The sequence below is a fragment of the Hypanus sabinus genome, chromosome 10 (genome assembly GCF_030144855.1).
Source record: "Hypanus sabinus isolate sHypSab1 chromosome 10, sHypSab1.hap1, whole genome shotgun sequence".
Taxonomy (NCBI): Eukaryota; Metazoa; Chordata; class Chondrichthyes; order Myliobatiformes; family Dasyatidae; genus Hypanus; species Hypanus sabinus.
In genome coordinates, this window is record NC_082715.1 from 63,277,435 (window position 1) to 63,302,167 (window position 24,733).

Sequence of the window (24,733 nt, forward strand, 5' to 3'; positions counted from 1 at the left end):
CTCTCTCCCCTTCCTCCCACCTTTTTAAATCTGCTCCTCGGCTTTTTTTCCCTCAAGTCATGCCAAAGAGTTTCAGCCCAAAACATCAACTGTACTTTTTCCCATCGATGCGGCCTAGTCTGCTGAGTTCCTCCATCAGTTTGTGTGTGTTGAAGTAGCAGAAGTCCATTTTTTAGGTTGGATTCATGATTCATGGCTTGCAAGAAGTGGAAATAATTTTCCACTGGTATATATGAATTACGGGAAGGCAGACTTACTTATTCATATGTATTAGATACACTCTGCATGCGCAGTTTTTCAGATGGGATTGTTCAAATTTGTAAACAGAAACAGTGTCACTGTGTTTTAACAAGAAACCACGCTAAATATCCAGATATTTACATGTGCTATGATACTTGTTGAATAACTCACGTTTTGAAATAAAATCGAAGAAAAAAATTCCAATGGCAGTGAATGCAAAACGCAGGAAGATTGACACTGAGTGCTGAAATTTCCAAGACACTTGGACACTAGATTACTTCTTCACTGAGCAAGCTGGGAAACCAGTTTGTCTCATTTGCCTAGAAAATCTTGCTGTGAAGAAGGTGGCAAATATCAGGTGACATTATGAGACCCGCCATAGTGGAAATTTTAACAAGTTTACGGGGCAAGCAAGAAAAGATGAAGTTGAGTAAATGAAAGCTAGTTTTGGAAAACAAATGTCATATTTTGCCAAGAAAAGCAGTGAAAGTGAAGGAAATACCCCTGCCAGCTACGAAGTCTCAAAACATATTGCAGAAAAGATGAAGCCTTTTACAGATGCATGGTTTGTCAAAGAATGTTTACTGGCAGTGGTGGATATTGTCCTGAAAAGAAATCTTTATTTGCATCTATCAGCCTGTCAGCAAGAACGATCATACGGCAAGTTGCAGCAATGTCAGCAGATGTTAAAAATTGTGGGAGTACCAGCTTCAAAAGGGAAATTGTGCACATTTTCCCATTTTTCAAAAAAAAGTAAAGCTCAAGATCCAGACATTTTTGTGAATATTGTCCAAGAATCGAGAAGAGAGTTTTCATCTCGTTTTGCTGATTTTTGCTTGCATGCAAATGAGTTCAAGCTGTTGCTACTCCATTTGATGTGAAAGTGGACAATGCATCAGAAATTCTTCAAATGGAATTGATTGAGATGCACTGTGACGACCTATTGAGATCAAAATTTCATTCTGAAGGTATGTCAGTGCTTGGCTTCTATAGAAAATATATTCATCCAAGTGGGAAGTATCCTAACTTAGTGGACCATGCAAAAAAAAATGGCATCATTGTTTGGCAGCACTTATCTGTGTGAGCAATTATTTTCAAAAATGAAGCGCACCAAGAACCATTTGAGAGCAAAATTGACTGATGCCCATCTGGGTAACGTCTTGCTTTTGGCATCAACAAGTCTGACCCAATATCGAGAAGCTTTCAAGCAACAAACAGCAACAAGTTTCACATTCATTTATCAACTGTTTGCATTAAAAATTTATTTTTTATTATACTTAATTTACCACCATTCAATGCATCATGTTCATACGTTTTATGTTTAAAGATTCTTTGTCTCCTTTTAATAGATTCAAAAGATTCCTTAATTAAATTAAATTGCAACTAAACTGAGTTCTTTGATTACTAATTGGCACCCTTGGTTAAGCACAAATGATTTTGTAGCATGCATTATTCATTAATTTGAGGCAAAACATAACTAGATGTATTTAAATGGACATTTCCCATATTTCATGTTTTTTATGGCATTTATCTGGCCCACCGTCCACTCATTAATGTGCAGTCCAGCCCACAGAGGCGAAAAGGTTGCTGACCCCTGTTCTAGAGTCTATTATGCATGGAAAATCCCAGATGATCAACAATTTTTGAGATACTCAGCCATCCCGTGTGGCACCAACAATCATTCCATTGTTAAAGTTATATAGATCACATTTCTTTCCTGTTCGTTTGGTTTGTACAACTGAACCTTTTGATTGTGTCTGCTTGTTTTTGTGCATCGAGTTGCTGCCACATGATTGGCTGATTTGATATTTGCATTAATGAGGTGTACCTAATAAAATGGCTACTGAGTGTATGCTGGCAGCATTAACTGATACATTTTTGGTAAATAAAAGAAAAATGTAAGTCGTCTACAGTTTGAAAAATAAGAAAATACAAGAGATTTGGAAAAAATCCTTAAATTCAGTTTAACTTAATTTTCCAAAGTTTTAAATTGTAGTTGCAGGACATAATCATATATATATTCTGAGTGCTGCTCATTAATTATCTTGAGTAAATAGATGGTTTAGACGAAGATTCTTTATTAGTATGTGGAGGTTCTATATTGTATGACTGAGAATTTGAGAAGACAATGCTTAAATGGGATGATGGGAGCATTAATCCACAGATAAAAATATTGGAATATGCCTTGCATATTCTTCTGATTATTACAAAGCTTTTGATAAAAGTGATTTTTGTAAAGAATAATATTTTGATCTGACCTATATATCTATATCTGTCACTTGAATGAATCAAGCTATGGGATACATGGAGATCATTTAATTTAGCTTGTTTAATTTGCTCCAGTTTTTAAACTAATTTTAACATAAATCTGGTATTTATAAATAAAAATCATTACTAATAAAGCAGAATTTGTTTGGTGTGTCCACAAAAGCTTCCTAACACAATTTGTGGACATGCTGACCAGAGGAGAAGCCATTACTGGATCTAGTACCTTGTGATAAACCTGGTCAGGTGATAGAACCTCTTGGTGGGTAAGCATGTGGGAGACAGTGACCACAAATCCCTGACTTTTAGCATAACCTTGGACAAAGATAGAAGCAGATGGTATTGGAAAGTATTTAATTGGGTTGGGGAGTGGGTGAATTATAATGCTATTAGTTAGAAACTTGCCATAAATTTGGAACAGATGTACTCTGGGAAATGCACAATGGAAATGTAGAGATTATTAAGGCTGCACTTGCATGGGATTCTAGATGGCTTTGTCCCATTGAGGCAGCAAAAAGGCTAGTAGTGTGAAAGAACCATGGTTGATGAGATGTGGAACATCTAGGTAAGAGGAAGAAGGAAGCATACAAGGTTAAGGAAGCAAGGATCAGATCGGGCTCTGGAGATTTACACAGTAGCCAATAAGGACTAGAAGAAGGGACTTAGAACTAGAAGGGCAAAGGATTGACAAGTTGGATCAAGGAAAAACCCCAAGGTGTTCAACATGTATGTGAAGAAAAGTTGGATTACTAGAGTGAGGGTCGGACCAATTATGGGTAAGAAGAAATATGCATGAAGTTGGAGGAGGTAGGGAAGGTGCTCAATGAGTACTTTGCTTCAGTATTCAGCAGTGAGAGGGACCTTGCCAATAGTGAGATCAGTGTACAGCAAGTTATTATGCTGGAACATGTCAAGTTTAAGAAAGAGGATGTCTGAAACTTCTGAAAAAACATTAGGATAATATCAAAACACAAAATTACAACTGCAGATGCTGTGGATCAAAGAATACGTACACGACGCTGGAAGAACTCAGCAGGTCAGGCAGCATCCGTGAGAAAAGAGTAGCCAACGTTTCGGGCCGAGACCCTTCATCAGAAATGGGGGGGAAGAGAGGGCTGAAGCCTTCCTCTGATTGGTTCTCCACCTGGCGCCTCTAGCCCTTCCCCCTCCCCTATCTCTATTACAGGGCTTCAGCCCTCTCTCTCCTCCCCCCCCCCCCCCCCAGCCTGACCTGCTGAGTTCTTCCAGCGTTGTGTACATATTCTTAGGATAATATCATAGGGTGGGACAGGATCTACCCAGGTTACTACAGGAAGTAAGGGCAGAGATTACTGTGCCTTTGGTGATTATCTTTGCATGGGCATGGGAGCAGTACCAGAAGATTAGAGGGTGTTGTATGTTAAATTGTTCAGGGAAGGGATAATCCTGGGAATTGTAGACCAGTGAGTGGGCAAACTATTGGAGAACGAGATGTATGAACATTTGGAAAAGCATAGTCTGATTAGGTATAGTCAACATGCCTCTGCTAGGGTCAGTTTGTGCCTCTCAAGCCTGATTAACGACTTCAAGGAAGTGACAAACCAAATTGACGGATGTAGTGTATATGGAATTTTAGTAGGGTATTCAACAAGTTACCCATTTTAGGCACATTCAGAAAATCAGTGGAAACCTGGTTGTGGGACATCCATGATGTTTGTTGTTATACAAGGATCTGTTTTGGGACCCCTGCTCACTGTGATTTGCGTATACGGCTGGGATGAGGGAGTAGATGTGTGGGTTAGTAAGTTTGCAGATGACATGGAGGTTGTTGTAGTTTACAATGGGACATTGATAGGATGTAGAGCTAGGCTGAGAAGTGGCAGATGGTGTTTCATCTGGAAAAGTGTGAAGTGATTCACTTCAGAAAGGCTGAACAAGAAGGCAGAGTACAGGATTTCTGAGCAAAATAGAGTTCTTAGCAATGTAGAGGAACTGAGGGATATTGGGGTGCAAGTTAATAGGGTTGTTAAGAAGGTGTGTGTTTGTTTTCATTTAGATGGGGGGATTAAGTTCAAGATACAGAAGGTTATATTGCAGCTCTTTAAATTTCTGGTTAGATCAGTGTTCGGTACTGGCCGCCTCATTATTGGAAGGTTGAGAATGCAGAGGAGGTTTGCCAGGATGTTTGGATTAGAGAGCATTTATTATGAGGCTTTTCACTTTGGAGTGAAGGATGGTGAGAGATGACTTGATAGACGTATATAAAATATAAAAGGTTTGTTTTAGATTGGACAGCCAGCACCTTTTCCCCACTGTGGCAATGGCTGATAAAGGAAGCCATAATGTAAGGTGATCGAAGGAACGTACAGGCGGGGGTGGAGGCGGTGTCAAAGGTAGGTTTTTTTTAAAGAGTACGTTTCTGGAATGCATTGCCAGGCTAGTGTTAGAAGCAGATACATTAGTGACATTTGGGAGACTATTTATCATCTCTAATATAGAAGCAATAGTGCCATTCCGCAGTTAATCAAATCTAGGACTGGTGATGTGGCATATGGTTGCTGCATCGATACCAGAAAGTTGAGCTCAGACTTTTGTTTCAATCACATCTTGCCTTTTCAGTCTGAGATACAGTACTCCTGAAATCATGGATAAAGTTTGCTTGCTTGAGCTTGGGGTCTGTCTTCTTTGATCCACAATATTTTGTAATTCACTTCCTTTTCTCTGCTTCATGATATTAAAGTGGGAGTTGAGGCATGGCTGTAAGTACTCTAGTGTACACTTTGATTACTACTTTCGTTTTCTGTAAACATCCTTAAAATGGTGCAATCTGCTGTTTATATTTTATGCCATTAATTATCACTATTCTGAATCTTATTTCTATCTTACAACTGAATAGTATTTCTGGAGAATCACATTTTGAAATGTACATCCTTTCCTTGGCTTCTGAAAAGCTGATCATTTATTTGAAACTTTTAGAATGTGGTGGCCAAAGGAAGTCTGCTGATGAGTCTGAACAACAGAACTGTGGTGGGCTTAAACATTTGCTTGATTTGTCTGATGATGATGATGACGACGACGACAATGAGGATGAGCCATGCAGCAAAAGGTTCAAAAGTACAAAACCGTTCATTGACTCAGAACATAAATTCACATATATGGGTAGGTAAATGTATTGTGTACTTCGTTGTATTGGTCATGTATACATGATATTAAAGTTGTTTCTTTGATTAGATGTTATCTTTTACTATGTTAATGTTAAAATTCTAAGAAAATAAATGTTTAAGTTCCATTTACCAATGTGAATATTGAAAATGAGATGATATATTCATGCATATTTATTGCTTTCCATTATTTGCAGTTTGTTTCAATATTTTCTGTTTGAGTGATTAGTGAACTACTTTGGGAAAAAAAAGTTATCGATGTTGTTACCAGTTTGCCAGTTAAAACATTCTAAACATTAGTACTTTTTCCCTTTGTTATGAAGCTGAAATTATTGATGGTTGTAAGCAGGTAGAGAGAATAAATTTAGTGACTACTTTTAGATGCAGAATATCAAAGCAATTGGAAAATAGATGGAAGTGGAAGTAGAAATGTTTTTAATCTTTTGGTAAGACTGGGATACTAAATGTATACAATTGTCTCTTGTTTTACTGTGATCTTAAGTGACCACAAAATACAAAATTCTTCAGTTATGTATTTTGTCCCATCAGCCTGAATTCATTTTTGATTGGTGCAGACGTACACCCATAAACTGGCACTTGACGGCAATAACTGTCCGTTTGTTCGTTCAGCAGTGCTATAATTTTAAAACCTATGAGCTGTTCATGGCAGTTTAATTTATTTGAAATTAATTTTCTTTATCATTTGTTAAATGTGTAAGTAAATGAAATCTTGAAACAGTGCCTGCTTTAAATACCCCACCAAATATAATTAACCTCAGTATCAAACTTTTCCTTGCTCAATCATGGCAGCCCCTAGTTACACAATGCTTCAGATTTAAAATCTCATCTGTGTTTAAATTCATTGTCTCCTCATCTCTAATCTTGTTAGCAGAACATTGTTAATCCTGCTTTCTTGATCTCATCCACCTATGCAGACCTTGGTGCAGAATTTCTACACCAAGACTTTAATCTACTTAAGGTGCTCCTTAAAATGATTTTATTTTCTTCTTTTCTTTTTAGATTTTTTAATTAATTTTAAACAAACATAAATGAAACATGAATACAGAGAGTTTGAGAGTACATAATTAATAGATTAAGTATACATTCAAATAGATGATAATCCACATATATATAAATAATAACCTCCCAAACTCATAGTAATACGAGAAAATACCCCCCCCCCAAGAAAGAAAACAAAACTAACGTGGGCCATTGCATTATGTCAAATATACACAGCAGCGTCAGTAACTCCGTACCTCCATCCAAATAATTAAGGATAATGAAAGTAAGGTTTAGGAAAAATCAGTTTAGCTCATGTGAAAATGTTGAATAAATGGTCTCCAGGTTTCTTCAAATTTAACTGAAGGATCAAAGACAACACTTCTAATTTTTTCTAAGCTCAAACAAGAGATAGTTTGAGAAAACCACTGAAACATAGTTGGAGGATTAATTTCTTTCCAGTTCAATAGGATAGATCTTCTAGCCATTAATGTAACAAATGCAATCATCCGTCGAGCTGAGGGGGGTTACAACTATTATCCACCACTGGTAAACCGAAATTGCAGTAATAGGATGCGGTTGCTATTTGATATTCAGAACTGTTGAAATAGTACCGAAAATATCTTTCTAATAATTTTGTAAACAAGGGCAAGACCAAAACATGTGGGTCAATGAAGCGACTTCAGAATGACATCTGTCACAGGTTGGATTAACATGAGAGTAAAATCGAGCAAGTTTATCCTTGGACATGTGAGCCTTATGTGCAACCTTAAATTGTATTAGGGCATGTTTAGCACAAATAGAGGAAGAATTGACTAATTGTAAAATTTTCTCCCACTGCTCAGTGGGTATAAGACAATGAAGTTCTTTTTCCCATTCCTTCTTAATTTTTTCTGATACTTCTGGCTGTATTTTCATGATCATATTATAAATTATGGCTACTAAACCCTTCCGGCAAGGATTCAGAGCTAAAATTTTTTCCGTAATGTCCATTAGACATAATTTCGGAAAAGACTGTAACATATTATTCAAGAAATTTCTAAAATGATTTTTATCAAGGCTAGGGTCACCTTTCCTGGTATTTAATTCTTCAGTTTGGATTGCGTTTTCACTCTAATCAACTAATTTGATACAGTAAATTTGCTGGAATTTAGCTCAAGAAGTTTAACATTAATATTGGGAATAACTAAATAATACTGGTCTGTTAAGGCAGCAAACATTCTTTGGATAAAATAAATGCTTCTGCTTTTACGTCCAGGAGATGCTGTTGCGGTTTATACTGATGGCTGCTGTACAAGTAACGGAAAGAAACAATCTCGAGCAGGAATCGGTGTGTACTGGGGGCCTGGTCACTCCCTGTAAGTAATGAACTTCATTAAAAAAAAATCATTTTAAAATTTTAGTGGTTTTTAAAAAGCTTTTAAAAGTTAGAAACACAGTACAGCAAAAAGATTCATAGAAAGAGAAAGTCTTAACATTTCAATTCAGGTCTCTTCATCAGAATTGTTGACCTGAAACGTGTGCACGTGTATTTGTGCATGTGTATGACAGCGATGGCAAGGTTCAGGTATCTTGGATAGCAAGGACATTAAGGTGATGATGTGAGAAGCTGGGAGGTGATTGGTGAAGAGGGAAATGGAATTGGATAGGAGAGACAGTTAATGATGGAATAAAGGGAAGAAGGGAACCAGAGGGAAGAATTTGGAAATGATGGCCATGTCATGAGCCCTAATAGGGGAAAAAGAAGGGGTAAAACAACACACAAAATGCTGGTGGAACACAGCAGGCCAGGCAGCATCTATAAGGAGAGGCACTGTCGACGTTTTGGGCCGAGACCCTTTGTCAGGAGAAGGGGTAAATGGGCCACGGGGGAAGGGCAGTGGGAGGGGGAGGAAATAGGGGAAAGGTAACAGGAAGTTAGAGAAATTGCTCTTGACGTGGACAGGTTGGAGATTACCAAGATGGAATATGAAGTATTGCTCCTCCAATCTACACCTGGCTGTTGGCTGAGGAGGAGGCCATGAGCAGCCATGATCTCCTGGGTGGTCAGATGTTTTAACTCCATTTCCCATTCCATTTTGGGAACGGGAAGTGGAATTAAAATGCCTAGCCGCCAGGAGATCCTAGCTGTTGTAGTGGATGAGTGAAGATCCTTGATAAAACTTTTTTTTTCTTTCCTCTCTTCTCTATTCCCCCCCCCCCCCCCCACCCTTGCCTACCACTCCACAAACCTCTGCATACAACACGTCATTCTCCACAAGTCCTCCATCTCCAACATGATTCCAGCATTGGGCGCATCTTTGCCTCCCTTCCCTTCTCCACAACTCCCTTGTCCACTCTTCGCTCCCCACTGATACCCCTCCAAACAATTATTCCTGCAATCGTGCTAAATGTGGCATTTACCCCTATTCTATCTCCCATTCAAGGTCCTAAGGAGGATCTCCCAGTGGCCAGCCATTTTAATTCCACTTCCCATTTCCACACTGACATATCTGTCCGTGGTCTGCTCTCTCCTGTCACGTTGAGGCCGGATGCAGATTGGAGGAGCAACATCTTGTATTGTATTGGTAGCCTCCAACCTGATGGTATCAACATGAATTTCTCTTATTTTGAGTAACCACATCCCTCTTTTTCAAACCCCCCCTACCCCAGTGGGCCACTTTACCCCCTTCTTTCCTTTTTTATCTCAGTTTCATAACCATCACCTTCACGTTCCTCTCTGGTTCCCTAACTCCACCCTTATTCCATGGTGTACTGTCCTTTGCTTTTTCAGCCCTTTGCCTCTTCCACCTATCACCCCCCAGCTTCTCCCCTCTTTCCCTTCCCTTCATCACCCATCTGTCTGCCTTCTCTCCTCACTGAATTCACCTATCACATATGAGCTCATGCTCCTCCTCTTGTTTTCCCAATGGTTTCTGCCCTCTTGCACTCCTGATGAAGGGTTTTGACCTGAAATGCTATCTGTTATTTTTCCCTCCATAGATGCTGCCTGACCTAATGTGTCTTCCAGAAGTTTGTGTTGCTCCAAATGTCCGTGACAAGTAAAATAAAGAAAAATGCCAATATATTTATAACAAAAAGGTAGCTAAGAAGAAGGTAGGTCTAAACAAGGACTAAGAAGGGAATCTATGCCCTGAGCTTGAGGAAGTGGCAATGTAGGCAATGTACTATTTTAGCATTTTGGATCAGTATTCCCTAAGGAGGTGGATGTGCTGAGATGAGAGGGGTATGTTGATTATTAAAAAGGTGAAGCTGAGTCTCTGAATATTAAGGTAGATAAGTCCTCAATGACTGATGGCACCTATCCCAGGTTGGAGGGAAGCAAGGCAGGACAGTACCTGATTTTGTGTCCACTTCAGCCGTCAAGGGAGTCTCAGAAGACTGGAGAATGACCAATATTCTTCCTTTGTTTAATAAGGGCAATTTAGATTATAAGAAAATTACAGGCTAGTGAACTTCAGATTAGTGGTAGGGTGATTATTGGTAATAATATTTGAGATGGAATTTGCTCACATTAAGGAAAAGTATGGTCTATTCCTATCAAGTCTATGAGGCATAGCAGAATTAGGCCATTCAGCCCATTGAGTCTGCTGTCTTGGCTGATTCATTATTCCCCCACCACGCACACAACTCCAATCTCTCCCTTTTCCCCATAACCTTTGACATTCATGTACATCAAGAACTTGTTAAGCTCTACTTTAAATATACCCCATGACTTGGCGTCCACATCTATGGCAGTGCTACAGATGCACTACTCTCTGCCTAAAGCAATTGCTCCTCTCTGTTCTAAAGGGATGTCCTTATTTCCTGAGGCTGTGCCTTCTGGTCCCAGACTCCCTCACTATAGGTAACATCCTCTTCCACATCTACTATCTTTCAATAGGTTTCAATGACAAATTCCACCCCCCACCCCCCCAAAACAAATTTTTCTAACTGCCAGGACATACAGTTCCAGAACCATCAGCTCACCTCATACTTTAACCCTTTCATTCCTGGAATCATTCTCGTGAATTCTGTCAGGACCCTCTCCAATGCCAGAGCATCCTTCATTAGATAAGGGGCCCAAAACTGCTCTGTGGTCTGACTAACGTTTTATAAAGCCTCAGGATTACATCCCTTGCTTTTATATTCTAGTCCTCTTGAAATGAATGCTAATGTTGCATTTGCCTTCCTCACCACACACTCAACCTGCAAATTAACCTTTAGGAAATCCCAAGCCAGTGATTAGGAAATGAAACTGTATTTGGCCATTGCTGCAGTGGACTTGGAGATGATTTGATGTGGCAGAACCAAAGCAAGGCAGAGTTGAGGCAGCAGGGCCCAGGGCCTGAGAGCAAAGAAAGACCCAAGCTTTGATCAATTTCACTGCTGGGTTAAATAAGATAGGACAGATACAGACCCAGTCGAGGCAACAGGACCCAGGTCTGAGAGCAAGGAATGACTTGAAGTTTGGACTATCTAAGTGCCAGGCCAGATTGAAAAGATCAGGGTGTCAAGGCTGGAAATGAGGGATGGGCCAGTTCAGCTTGCTGCTCTGTGATACTTACTCATCTCTGCGCTGAATAGAATTGCCTTCAACTAGCTAGCTCCTGAATCAAATGTAGTGATGACTGGCTTCATAGTAGTGGACACACTTCTGTGAACTTCAGTCCTGAATATTTGGCAGTGTTCACAGCTTCGTGTGTTCCTGCACATTCACGTTACCTTGCCTAGACCATGATGCAGTCAGTCAGGATACTTTCAACAGTACTTCTGTAGAAGGTAGTGTCCAATGTCAAGCTGAATTTCCTTACTTTCTATGAAAGTAATCTATTCCTTGTGATTGCATACGGTGCTGGGCCCAAGGTAGGTCAGCTAAAGTATTAAAGTTCAAGAATTTAAAGCAGCTGCTCTAAGTTCAAATTTAATTGTCTGTCAACCTTCATAGGAATACAGCCAAATGAAACAGCATTCCTCTCAAGCAAGGATCCACTGCTGCTTTTCCCCCAATGTTTTTATTTCTCATATTTACTGTGGGTTTTGTTGTGAGAGTGCAGGAGGCACAGACAGGTGGAAATGGGATGATGAATTAAAATTGCAAGAAATTGAGGGTCACTCCTACTTATTGAGAGCAGGTGATCCACAAACTAATCACCCAATCTATATTTGGCTTTTCCAACTGTCTGCCTTTACCTTGTCTGTTCTTCAGCCTGTGTAGGTGTAGGCTATTACTGTCTCATTAGCCTGAAATATTTAGGCTTTTTGCAAAATTTAAGTTTTTGTCTGAGTCATGTGCAGGCACTGATCCATGAGAATTTTATTCTTGTTTGGAAGAACAACAGTCAGTTATTTTGTTTTTCTGCCTTTACATCTGTTTTATAATCCTCCAAACCGTGTAATTTCATCAGGTTTCAACTTTGCTAACTAATCTTTTAAATGGGACTTCATCAAGTACCTTCGCCATGTAAGTCTACAGTACTCGTTTTTGGATTTGTTTGACAACCAAGACTACCTTTCCAGATGTAGACAACTTCAGAGGTGATCAGTATTATTTTATAATATCCAGTTTAATTTCACTGTATCCTGTGATTCTTAATGCACCGCACCATGGATTCCACTGCAAAGTACTCTTCTTTCTCGTGAAAATATAATGGTATTCTGCGGCATGAGGTTTTCTGAAGCTGCACAGTGCTGTTTCCTGCTAATTATTCTTTCTTCCATCAGAAATTTGAGTGAACGACTTTCAGGAAGACAAACCAATCAAAGAGCAGAAATAGTTGTGAGTATTTTGTGTGAGTAGATGTACATAAAAATGTTGCACAATCTTATCTGCCTGGTAAAAATAACACTTTTCATTAAGTGACTAGCAGTTATGCATGGCACTGCTCAGGTTATTCTGAAAGTTTTGATGTTTGCATTTATTTCCATGCAGTGGGGCTTTTCAACATTCCTTGTAAATTAAATAATACCTAACTTAAATATGATTACTCTAGGAATTATAATTAGAGGATTAAAATTGTCATTTAACGTTAAGAAAAATAAACATACTGAAAATACATAAATTGCTTTTAATATAATTCTCTTTAGGTAGGTATGTATCTTTGCACAATGCCATAGGATTATAGAACACTATAACACAGAAACAAGCTCATCTAGTCCATGCCAAACTATTAATCTGCCTGGTCCCTTTGACCTGCACCTGGACCATTGCCTTCCATGCCCCTCCCATCAATGTACCTGTCCAGATTTCTCTCAAATGTTGAAATTAAACCTGCATCCACTACTTGCACTGGAAGCTTGTTCCACACTCCAATTTACTAGACTCTATAATGTTGAAATGCTTCGTGATGCACCTATTTAAGAAAACTCTGCATTGTGCTTTATTCTCCTCCAAGCTTTGTGGTGCATCGGGCAGCAACCTAGCCTTTTCTTTAGCACTTTAATATAATTTCCAGTACACAAAGGTAAAGGAGAACAAAAACATTGTTACTCCAGATCCAATGCAGCACAAAAAGAACAATAAGATTAAAGAACACAAAATATGAATACATTGGATATCTTGTATGCATTATATGTCCATAAAGTGACGCAAGGCACAGGAATACATAAGTAATTCTAACAGGAAATGATAAAGTGGTGATGGAAGGCTGGATAAGTGTATGAGGTTTTAGTCAGTCTTACTGCTTGGGGACAGCAACTGTTTTTGAGTCTTGTGGTTCTGATGTATATGCTATGTAGCCTCCCTGATGGGGATGGTACAAGCTGTCCATCAGCAGGGTGCGTAGGAATTTTCATGAGGTTCCTGGCTGTTTTCCAGCACATTTCTGTGCATGTGTTCCAGGCAGGCTGGTGCCAGTGATGTGTTGGACAGTTTTGACTACCCATTATAAAGCCTTACTATCCTTTACAGTGCTCTTTCTATACCATGCAGGGATGCAGCATGTTAGGGTGCTCGCCACTGTGCATCTGTAAATGGATGTGAGTATAGATATGCGTAGTCTGGCTCACTTCAGCCTCCTTTTAAAAATAGAGGTGTTGGTGAGCTTTCTGAATGGATAGGGTATGATTTGAAACCATGAGAGGCTGTGTGAGATGTGCACTCCCAGGAGTTTGAAATTGCCTGCAGTTTCCACTGTGCTGCCCATGTAAAGAGTGGTGCGAGTTCTCCTGGAGTTGATAACCTTTTTTTCTCGTTAACATTGAAGAAGAGGGTCCAGGCCTTGAGCTCTTCCATCTTTTATCTGTTTGCCATCTTGTTGTTGTTGATGAGCCCCACCACTGTTAGGTCATCAACAAACTTCACAATGTGATTACTTGGCTGTTTGGCTGTGCTCTCGTATGTGAGCAGAGTGTACAGCAGTGGGCTAAGCACACAGCCTTGGGGGCCACATGGGTGAAGGATGATGTCAAGGAAAACTTGCTTGTAGAAGCTTCGCATGTGCGTATTATTCACAGGAAAAGCAAATTACGCTATTTTTACACAAAAAATAAATTTTTAAAAAATACAAATTCCATTTTAGTGCATAGTGGTCATAGAGCTGCTCAGCTGTAGTGATTAGAAATGTACCGGTTGGTTCAAGTACTGAATGGCTGAAGGGATCCAGTGAGGAAGTGGCATGGCTCAGACAGAGGGGAACCTTTGATAAAAGTTTTGTCCTTGAGGTAGTTCCACAAGGACTGTGTAGGGATATGCCCATAATATATTGGGCTAAGTCTGCTGCTCTGCCTTTATATTCAGCTTGCCCTACCAAACCATGATACTTTCAATTCTCTATTTTAAATATTTTAAACATAAGTTACAACAATTTATTGTATTTTTTAAAATTCTTTTGTTAGGCTGCTTGTCGGGCAATTGAACAGGCAAAGGAACTCAATATTGAAAAGCTGGTTATTTTCACTGACAGCATGTTTACAATTAATGGTGAGTAACTAAATTCATTTAGTATACTAGAAATGACTTGAATTGAAACTTTAATTCAAAAAGGAAAAATTTTAAAAATTACTACTTTTATGTATAATCTGATTCAAAAACAGACACTTAAACAAGGAATCCATAAGTCAAGACAAAAGTGCGAAACAGATTTGAATATTAATATTAATGAAACAAGTTGGTCAAGACTATGTCTCGACAGTATGACAAATACAATAGATGTTTGACTCAGATTAGTACAACATAATTTTTACATCAATTATATATTACACCGCAAAAAATAAATAGATTAAACCCAAACTTATCTGATCAATGTTTTCGATGTAATCAAGAAATTGGTACTTTCTTACTTTCTACTTGGTCTTTTTTCAAAATTCAACCTTTTTGGATAAATTTAAGAGTTTTATTGGAACAAATTATTGGAACACAACTTCCACATAACCCAATATTATTTTTATTAGGTGACATTAAAGGGATAAAACCAAAACTTAAGTTGAATAAGTATCAGAAAGAATTTATAAAAATCGCATTGGCAGTAGCCAAAAAGACTATTGCAGTTACTTGGAAATCTGATTCGTATTTAAGTATGGATCGTTGGAATAATGAAATATTTAGCTGTATTCCACTTGAAAAAATTACTTATAATTTAAGGAATAAATATGATACATTTTTGAGTGTTTGGCGCTCTTATTTACAAAAGATAGGATTGAATATGTAGGTGCACCAATGATAAGATGTTGGTCCTCTGGGGAAAGAAACAAATACATATATTAAATTTGTTTTGAATCCCATGGAGCATGTGGAGACCTTCTGATATCCAGGCAGTCTTTCTTACTTTTTTTTCTGTTTTTTTTTAGGTAGGGGTATGTATGGGGGAAGGGTTAAGGGGAAGGAGGAGGGTAGATATTATTCTATGTAAATAAATTTGAAAATTGAATAAAACAATTAAAAAGAAGTATACTATATAGAAATTTCTGTGTGCTTTTCACTGATTTGGGAAGTTTGATCATGATTGTGGTTCTGCTGCTTTCTAATACTGTTGAATGACCTGCTAATGCTAATTGCATTGTTGGCATGTTTTGCCTCTGCTGATGAGGGAAGTGTAATGAGAGATGCACTTGGGTTGATTTAATGCTAAGGACTGCATTCCAAATTTGCTGTCATGATTCTTGCTACGTTCAATGCTTCAATCGTTCCATTTAATATCAGAATGTATACAGTATACAACCTGAAATTCTAACTCTTTGCAGACATCCATTAAGTAGAAGAAAAACCCCAAAGAATGAATGACAGGAAAAGTTTAGAACCTCAAAGCTCGCCCCTTCCCCATGCAAAAGCTTCAACCCTCCCTCTCCCACCTGCCTCAGCAAAAAGCATCAGCAGCCCCCACCACCCACCATTCACGGAATAGCAAAGCCACCAAAGAGATTCTGACCTAGGGTACATGGAAGACCACCATTCAACCTGCCACACACTCTCTGTCACTAACAAGGGAGAGAGGTTTTGCTCATGCCACAGTGAGAGTAAGCATGTGTGCTCACTTTATAAAATTTATTCTCTGACTGCAAAGGAGCTGGGACATTAAGACCATGGAAGGTTTTTTAAAATAAAAGTTTGTTCTTTTAGGTATTACAAAATGGATTAAATCCTGGAAGTCTAATGGTTGGAAGCTTAGTTCAGGAGGATCTGTAATCAACAAACAGGACTTCAAACGGCTTGACAAATTGACTTCTGGTATCAATATCGAATGGGTATGCAACTTTTAATTTCTCTGGACAAACCCCAAGAAAAATGATTCCAAATCAATGCTTTCCTTTCTATTATCACCTTCCCTGGTGGGTTCAATTTAAGGGTGAAGTGACTTAACAAAACTGGACATCCCTCAATTATTTGTTATACTCATTGTGAATTTCCAAAATCCTGACAATTGAGTCATGAAGAACTAACTGATTGCAATCTGTACACATTTATGTAAGGTTGCAATTAACTTTTGAAATGTTAATATTTAAATCTATTATCAAAGTATGTTTATGTTACTTTATACTTAGATTAGTTTTTTTCAAGCATTTACAGTAAAAATGAAAACAATTTTACAAGCTAAACTCAAAGACGGACAACCAACCAATGTGGAAACAAAGGCAAAACTGCAAATTAATACTGAACAGTTGTAGAATCATGGAGTCAATTTAAAGTAATGGTGAATGAAGTTATTTACATTTGTTCAGGAGCCTGGTTTAGCATAATTGTTCCTTAACCTGGTGGTGTGGGTCCTAAGGCTTCTGTACCTCCCGTCCCAATGCTAGTAGTGAGAAAATGGTGTAGACTGAATGTTGAGATCTTTGATGGATGCTGCTTTCTTGTAAATGTATTCAGCAGAGGGTAGGGCTTTGCCTGTGATGGACTTGACTGTATCTACCACTTTGTATTGCCCTTACCATTCCTGGGCATTGGTGTTTCTATACTGGGCTGTGATGCTACCTGTTAGGATGCTCTTCACTGTGTACCTTTAAAAGTTTGTTACAGATTTGGTGACATGCCAAATCTGTGTAAACGTTTGAAAGTAGAGATGCTGTCTCATGCCTTATTTGTGGTGATGTTGATACTTTTATGTGCTAGTCCAGGGACAGATTTTCTGATATCATCATTAGTTCATGATGTTATTATCATTTTATCATAAGCTGGATAAGATTTTCAACTTCCTGCATTGAAACTTGGATGAAGGAGCACTTTCCCACTGTCACATTACACCCTTCTCTTTGTTAAATTTTGTACAGAAGGTGACCAGAATGCTAAAATCAGGTGGTGAAGTCTTATTTTTCTGAAACAGAAGGATCTGCCTTTTGAGGCAGCTGATTGCCCATACATGCAGTGGGAGACTGTTACATTCCTGAGAACATGTGATAAATTGGCACACGATTTAAGATAATAGTGAAATGCCATGAGGTAAATGTTTTTAATGTTTAAAATATGAATATTGTCTTTAATGCATCTTTTGATCTTCATTTCAGATGCATGTGCCAGGTCATGCTGGTTTCACAGGAAATGAAGCAGCAGACAGTCTTGCAAAAGACGGCGCATCTAAACCACTATGCTGATGATCACACTCAAGAATGCACTATCCAGAGTACCATCCTACAAAGCATGTGTGTGTATCAAATGTTTACCAAGCAAAGTTAATTTAATTGTTTTATTTCGGTAAAGCTTCATATTGCTGACAGTTGTTTAACCATGCACTCGTGCAGTCTTTGGCCTACTGTTCCATCCTGAGTTGACAGTTCGTATTTGTTGTATCTACTGGCCATGATTTTCAAACAGTTGGTTCAAATTCTAGATTACATATCTGAATTTACAATATCCACTGCTATCATAGCGATTTCTTGCTAATAAAATGTATTGATAGAAATATGAAGGTTGATTTTAAATCAGCATAACAAATTTATTTTTCATTCTCTCTGGACTGCATGTCTGTATTTGGGTGTTCTTTGATTTTCTGAGACGCTTGCTGTTTATTTGAGGTAAGTAACAACTAATAAAAGTTTTACCTCCTTGATCCCCTTGGTGCCTGCATAATAAATGTTTCCATGACGGCATCACATCTGGGATTTGATCCTTTTATCATAATACATTGTAATAGTGTGTCAAGTGTGTTAGACAAAGGTGCTCTAAAAGAAAAAGGTATGCATTATTAATTTTTGTGCATTGACTTGAACAGTTAATGAGCAATTTCTAACATCTGGATTGGTGTACAGTCATTTTAGTCTTAATGTAAATTGGACTCAACTTTTTAATGCCCATTTGCATTGACCATTTTAGTGCAGGAGTGCCTCTGTACATTATCAATTCACACAAGGTGATTGCAAGATGTTTAATTTCAAGATGGCGCAGCTGACCAGAACAAGACTGTCAGTTTATGCATATGATTGTTTTGTAAAACAAAGATTACACTGAATAAATTCTGTTCTAGTTTTGTACATACATTTTAAGGAGTTTTTGCTCTATTTGTTCACAAACCCAATAATGAAATAACTCAACGGCACATTCTACTTTTATTGTCTTAATTATTTCTGACGCAATTGAAATATGATCCTGATGTACTTTGTTATTAGTTTTCAAGCACTGGCTGGAAGGCTGTGTTTAAGTACACCTTCTGTTGATTTGGGTCAATTAGTCCAAAATCTAATCCCAATGTATAAATGAGGCTTGTATTTGATTGCTGTTTGACAAGATGAGAGATTACTATAAAATTTTAATTGGATTAAATTGGCACAGCTAAATCAGGATTATTAAATTGGATTTCTGGCAAATACAAATTTAATGTATACTCAGTATTTGTCATAATACCAGTGATGTTAGAACTAACTTCTTAATCATGGGCAAAGGTTCAAAACTGTCATTGGTTATCTGCAGTTATGCATTTAAGTTGAATATAAAAACCCCCCATCCTTCTTTTTACTGAATCCTCATTGATTCTAGCTGTAAAGCATCAAAAGCATCTTTGTCAAGTCGTCTTGGTAACATTCTCTTGAATGGTTCTGCCTGGGTTGAGGAATTTCCGTTGGTTTGCTACGAAGAGAATGGATTTCTCCCTGTTCTCTTCCAGTTCATCAGGTACCTGGTTCTAAATAAAAATCAGTATTTTGAACGCTGAGTCATTCTATGGCAGCAAAGAAGGAAAACCTGCTGCAGACTTGACATATTTCTTGCGGTTGGTACCTCAGCCAAGAACTAGGTTTATCACTCTCCATTGTGGTCTTCTTCCACTCCAAGCCCTCAGCAAAATTTAGGACCTTACCTACAGAATAAAATTCCATCACCCTAGCTGCATGTTCTCATGTAGATAACCTTTGCTGGTGCTTGTTGAAACATTACATTAGTGTATTTACTGAGGAAGTGGCACCTAATGAGGTTGCAGACAAAGTGGTAGGCCCATCAGCAAAACTAGGAAGTGGCCAAGACTAAGTTCAAAGGAGTTAAATTAAGGTTAGCAATTTGACCAAGAAATTTAGGTTGCTTTTTCTCCTGCCTGTAGAACAGGAGTTTCCAACCTGGGGTCCATGACCCCTTGCTTAATGGTATTAGTCCATGGTATTAAAAAAGGTTGGAACTCCTGATGAAGGTATTTCAATAGAATATCTTCATGAGATTGACTGAGCTTTTTCCCTTTAGCTTCATGTACACTTGTTTTCAGCATGGTTAAAAGGTTCAGATGCTACTACCTGCAGGCCAGTTAGGAGCAAGAGAAAAAATATGTGACTATTGGAAGACCATTGTCCCTTTAACTGAACAGTTCTTCAAATCTTGCAGTACAAATCCTTGGAATGAAATGGTACAGGCTATTCATTAACTATTAAAGTTATAGTGGAATAAAGTTCAGCAGTTGGTTAGAGGTGTCCCCCTCCAGCATGAGAGATGTTTGCGGAATGGAAATGTTACTCTAGCGATTTAACAAATCACTAACCAAAAATCTGATGCGGAGTAAATTTAGTTACAGAATTTAATATGGAAAAGCAAATGCAAAGGAAACAAATTTTGATATTTATTGTTAGTCACAATATTGTAGGGCAATAAAGTTTGAATATAGTATCACCATGTTAATTGGATTGACAGTCACTTCTGAAACCCACCTTTGCTATGCCCTCTCCAGTCCGAGGACATGTGAACAGATGTCTGTGTTTAGCACTGCCAAGCTCATACCTCCAAGGCATTTTCTCTGACACCCATCACTATGGGGAGCCCCAGTAGCCATAGCAAACTCACAATAGTTTCTTCAAGTAATCTTTTGGCCTTACTCCATTTCTAGATCATTTTGCTTTCATTCTTCAACCCCTGAACACCTACACCATCTTTCTCCCATGAGCAGTGTCCTCATATCCTATCCTTCCCAAACTTTTCCTAATACAAAGCCCTCGTCCATCCATGTTTAATGTTGATGTTGACTATCAGACAATGAATTTGTCAATTCTGGCAAAATATTTTAATACGTGGTAGCTGGGAGTGGGGAAGAGGTTCATCCAGATAGAAAGGAAATACAGGGATGAATTGCTGGCCTGGAATTTGCAATTGGCAAGGAAGTGGAGGCATGTTGCTCACCTTGAGGGCAACAAATACCTACATATTTCTGGATTTCCCATTTCCAACTACCATGCGTTTTTAGTTGCCATCAGTTCAGTGGGATACTTTGATTCCCAAAACAGTAATTGTATTGAATAGCAAATCATAATGAAGAATTCTAACACAGTAAACCAAGAAGAGGGGGTGGGTGGGGAAGTTTGAATTTCAACAATACAAGAGATGCTGGAGATCCAGAGCAACACACACAAAATACTGGAGGAACGCAGCAGGTCTGGCAGCATCTATGGAAATGAATAAACAGTAAACATTTCAGGCCAAGCCCTTCTTCAGGAAAGGAAAGGGGAATATGTCAAAATAACAAAAGGAGTGAGGAGAAGCTGGAAGGTAATAGGTGAAGCCAGGTGGGTGGGAAAGGTAGAGGCTGGAGCAGAAGGAATCTGATAAGGGAGGAGAGGACAGTGGACCATGAAAGAAAGGGAAGAAGGAAGGGCACCGGGGGATGTGATAGGTAAAGAGAGGTAAGAGGCTAGAATAAGGACTGGGGGTGGGGGGGGGGGGTGAGGAGAATTACTGGGGAATATCAGTTTTAGAAGATAAAGTGGAGGTATTTGACAAAGCAGTACACGGATTTAAGTTGTGTCTCACCAATGTAGAGAAGGCTGCACCAGGAACACTGGAAACAATAGACAACCAAAGTAGGTTTGCAGGTGATGTGTTGCCTAACCCGGAAGGACTGTTTAGGTCTTGAATGGAGGTAAGGAGAGGAAGTGAATGCGCAGGTGCAGCATTTATGTCACTTGAAGGGACTTGTGACAAGAGTGACATTAGTGTGGAAGGGTGAATGGACAAGGGAATTGAGGGAGCTGGGGAAAACAGTGAGCAGGTGGTTAATATGTGTTTGATAGTAGGATCTTGTTAGAGGTGGTGCAAGTTGCAAAGAATGATGTGTTGGATGCAGAGCCTCATGAGGTTGCAGGTGAGACAAGGAAATCTACCTTGTTTTAAGGTGGCAGAAATATATGGTGCACAGGAAATGGAGGAGATGTAAGTGAGGACAGCATGAATGGTGGAGGACATTACTGGTGTTCTGGATAGGAAGGCCTCATCCTGGGTACATACTGGATTGAATTGACTTTATTTCTTACATCCTTCACATACATGAGTAAAAATCTCTGTTACATCTCTGAATATTCAATTTATAGTAATTTGTAATAATTAGTATACACAACAACAGTTAATATAGCATAGAAGTACAATTGCATCTGCGTGAATTAATCATTCTGATGGTCTGGTGGAAGAAGCTGTCCTGGAGCTTGTTCGTTCTGGCTTTAATGCTACGATACCATTTCCTGGATGGAAGCAGCTGGAATAGTTTGTGATTGGGGTGACTCGGGTCCCCGAATATCCTTCGGGCACTTTTTATGCACCTGTCGCTGTAAATGTCCTGAGTATTGGGAAGTTCACATCCACAGATGCCCTGGGCTGTCCACAACATTCTCTGCAGAATGCTGCAATTGAGGGAAGTGCAGTTCCCATACCAGGCAGTGATACAGCCACTCAGGATCCTCTTAATTGTGCTCCTGTCGAAAGTCCTTGGGATTTGGGGGGGCCATACCAAACTTATTCAACCGTCTGAGGTGAGAGAGGTGCTGTTGTGCTTTTTATCACCACACAGCAGGTTTGTTCATTACAACCATAACATCTCAGGCATGTTAGAAATGTCCTCCACTGTGAAGGCCAACACAAAATAGTCATTCAAAGTTTCTGCCATTTCCTCATTAACCAATATCAATCCCCTCTTCTCGTCCTCTAAGCGACCTATTTTCACTTCATATAGACTCTTTTCTGCTCTATATAATTATAAAAACTTTTACTATTAATTTTTATATTTTGTGCTAGTTTATTTTCATAATCTAGCTTCCCTTTCTTCATTGCCTGCTTACTGGTTCTTTGTTGCTTTTTAAAGTTTTTCCAATGTTCCAGTTTCCCACTACTCTTGGTGAATTTGTATGCACGAGCTTTTAGTTTGATGCTTTTTTTTATTTATTAATTTACGGAATGCAGGCATCACCAGCTAAGCCAGCGTTTATTGCCCAACTGTAGTTGCCCTTGAGAAGGTGGTGATGAGCTGCCTTCTTGAACTATTGCAGTCCCCGAGGTGCAGGCACACCCACAGTGTTATTACGGAGGGAAATCCATGATTTTGACCCAGCGACAATGAAGGAATGGCGATATGTTTCCAAGTCAGGATGGTGAGTGACTTGGAGGGGGATTTCCAAGTGGTTCCCAGGTACCTGCTGTTCTCGTCTTTCTAAATGGTAGTGGTCGTAGGTCTGGAAGATGCTGCCTTAGAACTTTGTGTTTTTGCAGTGCACCTTGCAGATAGAAACATAGAAAATAGGTGCAGGAGTAGGCCATTCAGCCCTTTGAGCCTGCACCGCCATTCAGTATGATCATGGCTGATCATCCAACTCTGAACCCTGTACCTGCTTTCTCTCCATACCCCCTGATCCCTTTAGCCACAAGGGCCATATCTAACTTCCTCTTAAATATAGAGAGTGAACCAGCCTCAACTGGTTCCTGTGGCTGAGAATTCCACAGATTCACCACTCTGTGTGAAGAAGTTTTTTCCTCATCTCAGTCCTAAAAGGCTTTCCCTTTATCCTTAAACTGTGACCCCTCGTTCTGGACTTCCCCAACATCGGAAACAATCTTCCTGCATCTAGCCTGTCCAATCCCTTTAGAATTTTATACGTTTCAATAAGATCCCCCCTCAATCTTTTAAATTCCAGTGAGTAAAAGCCTAGTCGATCCAGTCTTTCTTCATATGAAAGTCCTGCCATCCCAGGAATCAATCTGGTGAACCTTCTCTGTACTCCCTCTATGGCAAGAATGTCTTTCCTCAGATGAGGGGACCAAAACTGCACACAATATTCTAGGTGCAGTCTCACCAAGGCCTTGTACAACTGTAGTAGTACCTCCCTGCTCCTGTACTCAAATCCTTTTGCTATGAATGCCAACATACCATTTGCCTTTTTCACCGCCTGCTGTACCTGCATGCCCACCTCCAATGCCTGGTGTACAATGACACCCAGGTCTCGTTGCATCTCCCCTTTTCCTAATCGGCCACCATTCAGATAATAATCTGTTTTCCTGTTCTTGCAACCAAAGTGGATAACCTTGTAGCAGTGTGCTACATGCAGCGCTAAAATTACGACACGGAGTCGGTAACTGCAGTCGAAGGAAAAACTTTATTCGAAATCCTCAGCCTCATTTTTAAGTCTCCCTCAACCTGCCCCCCCCCCCCCCCCGTGGCGCAGAGGCTCCAAAGCTCTGTGCTCGCAAACCCCTGTAGGCTATCTCCCTTAGCCGGAAAGCTGGCTAATTGTGCCGGTTCGGATGTGCCAGGAAATGGGTCGCCACATAACCCCCCCCCCCCAGAACCGGCAATACACCCCCCAATGTCCACAGTCTGGGCCGGAACCTGCTTGGGAGGTCGGCCTCTGCGTCGAGGTGCCAGAAACTCGACCGTTTGCGCCAGGTCCACATGGGCCGGTTTGAGGCGGTCCACCGTGAAAACCTCCTCTTCCCCCCCCACGTCCAGCACGAGCGTGGACCCGTTGTTCTGGAGCACCGTAAACGGCCCCTCGTATGGCCACTGCAGCGGTGGCCGATGCCCGCCCCTTCGTACAAACACAAACTTACAGTTCTGCAGGTCTGTGGGTACGCAGGGCAGGTTCTGCCCGTGCTGTGAAGTGGGTATGGGGGCCAGGTTACCGAGCTTCTCGCGTAGTCTGCCCAGGACTGCTGCGGGATCTTCCTCTTGCCCCCGTGGGGCTGGTAGGAACTCCCCGGGGACGCCCAGGGGCGCGCCATATACCAACTCGGCCGACGAGGCGTGCAGGTCGTCCTTGGGCGCTGTGCGGATGCCGAGTAGGACCCAGGGAAGCTCGTCCGCCCAGTTGGCTCCTCGCAGGCGGGCCATGAGGGCCGACTTCAGGTGATGGTGGAAACGCTCCACTAGCCCGTTCGACTGTGGGTGGTAGGCAGTGGTCTGGTGTAGCTGAGTCCCCAAAAGGCTGGCCATAGCTGACCACAGGCTGGAGGT

General features: G+C 39.9%; 1 protein-coding gene across 1 annotated transcript in view; it reads left to right on the top strand.

Moving 5' to 3' along the window:
* Positions 1–18,530, top strand: part of rnaseh1 (ribonuclease H1) — a 34,933-nt gene extending 16,403 nt beyond the window's left edge. Inside the window, exons 3-8 of the mRNA XM_059981986.1 lie at positions 5,461–5,643; positions 7,903–8,002; positions 12,348–12,402; positions 14,460–14,544; positions 16,180–16,304; positions 17,562–18,530. Coding sequence (XP_059837969.1) covers positions 5,461–5,643; positions 7,903–8,002; positions 12,348–12,402; positions 14,460–14,544; positions 16,180–16,304; positions 17,562–17,648 — 635 coding nt within the window. The 3' untranslated portion in view covers positions 17,649–18,530. The remainder of the gene's footprint in view (positions 1–5,460; positions 5,644–7,902; positions 8,003–12,347; positions 12,403–14,459; positions 14,545–16,179; positions 16,305–17,561) is intronic.
* The last annotated feature ends 6,203 nt before the right edge of the window (positions 18,531–24,733 follow it).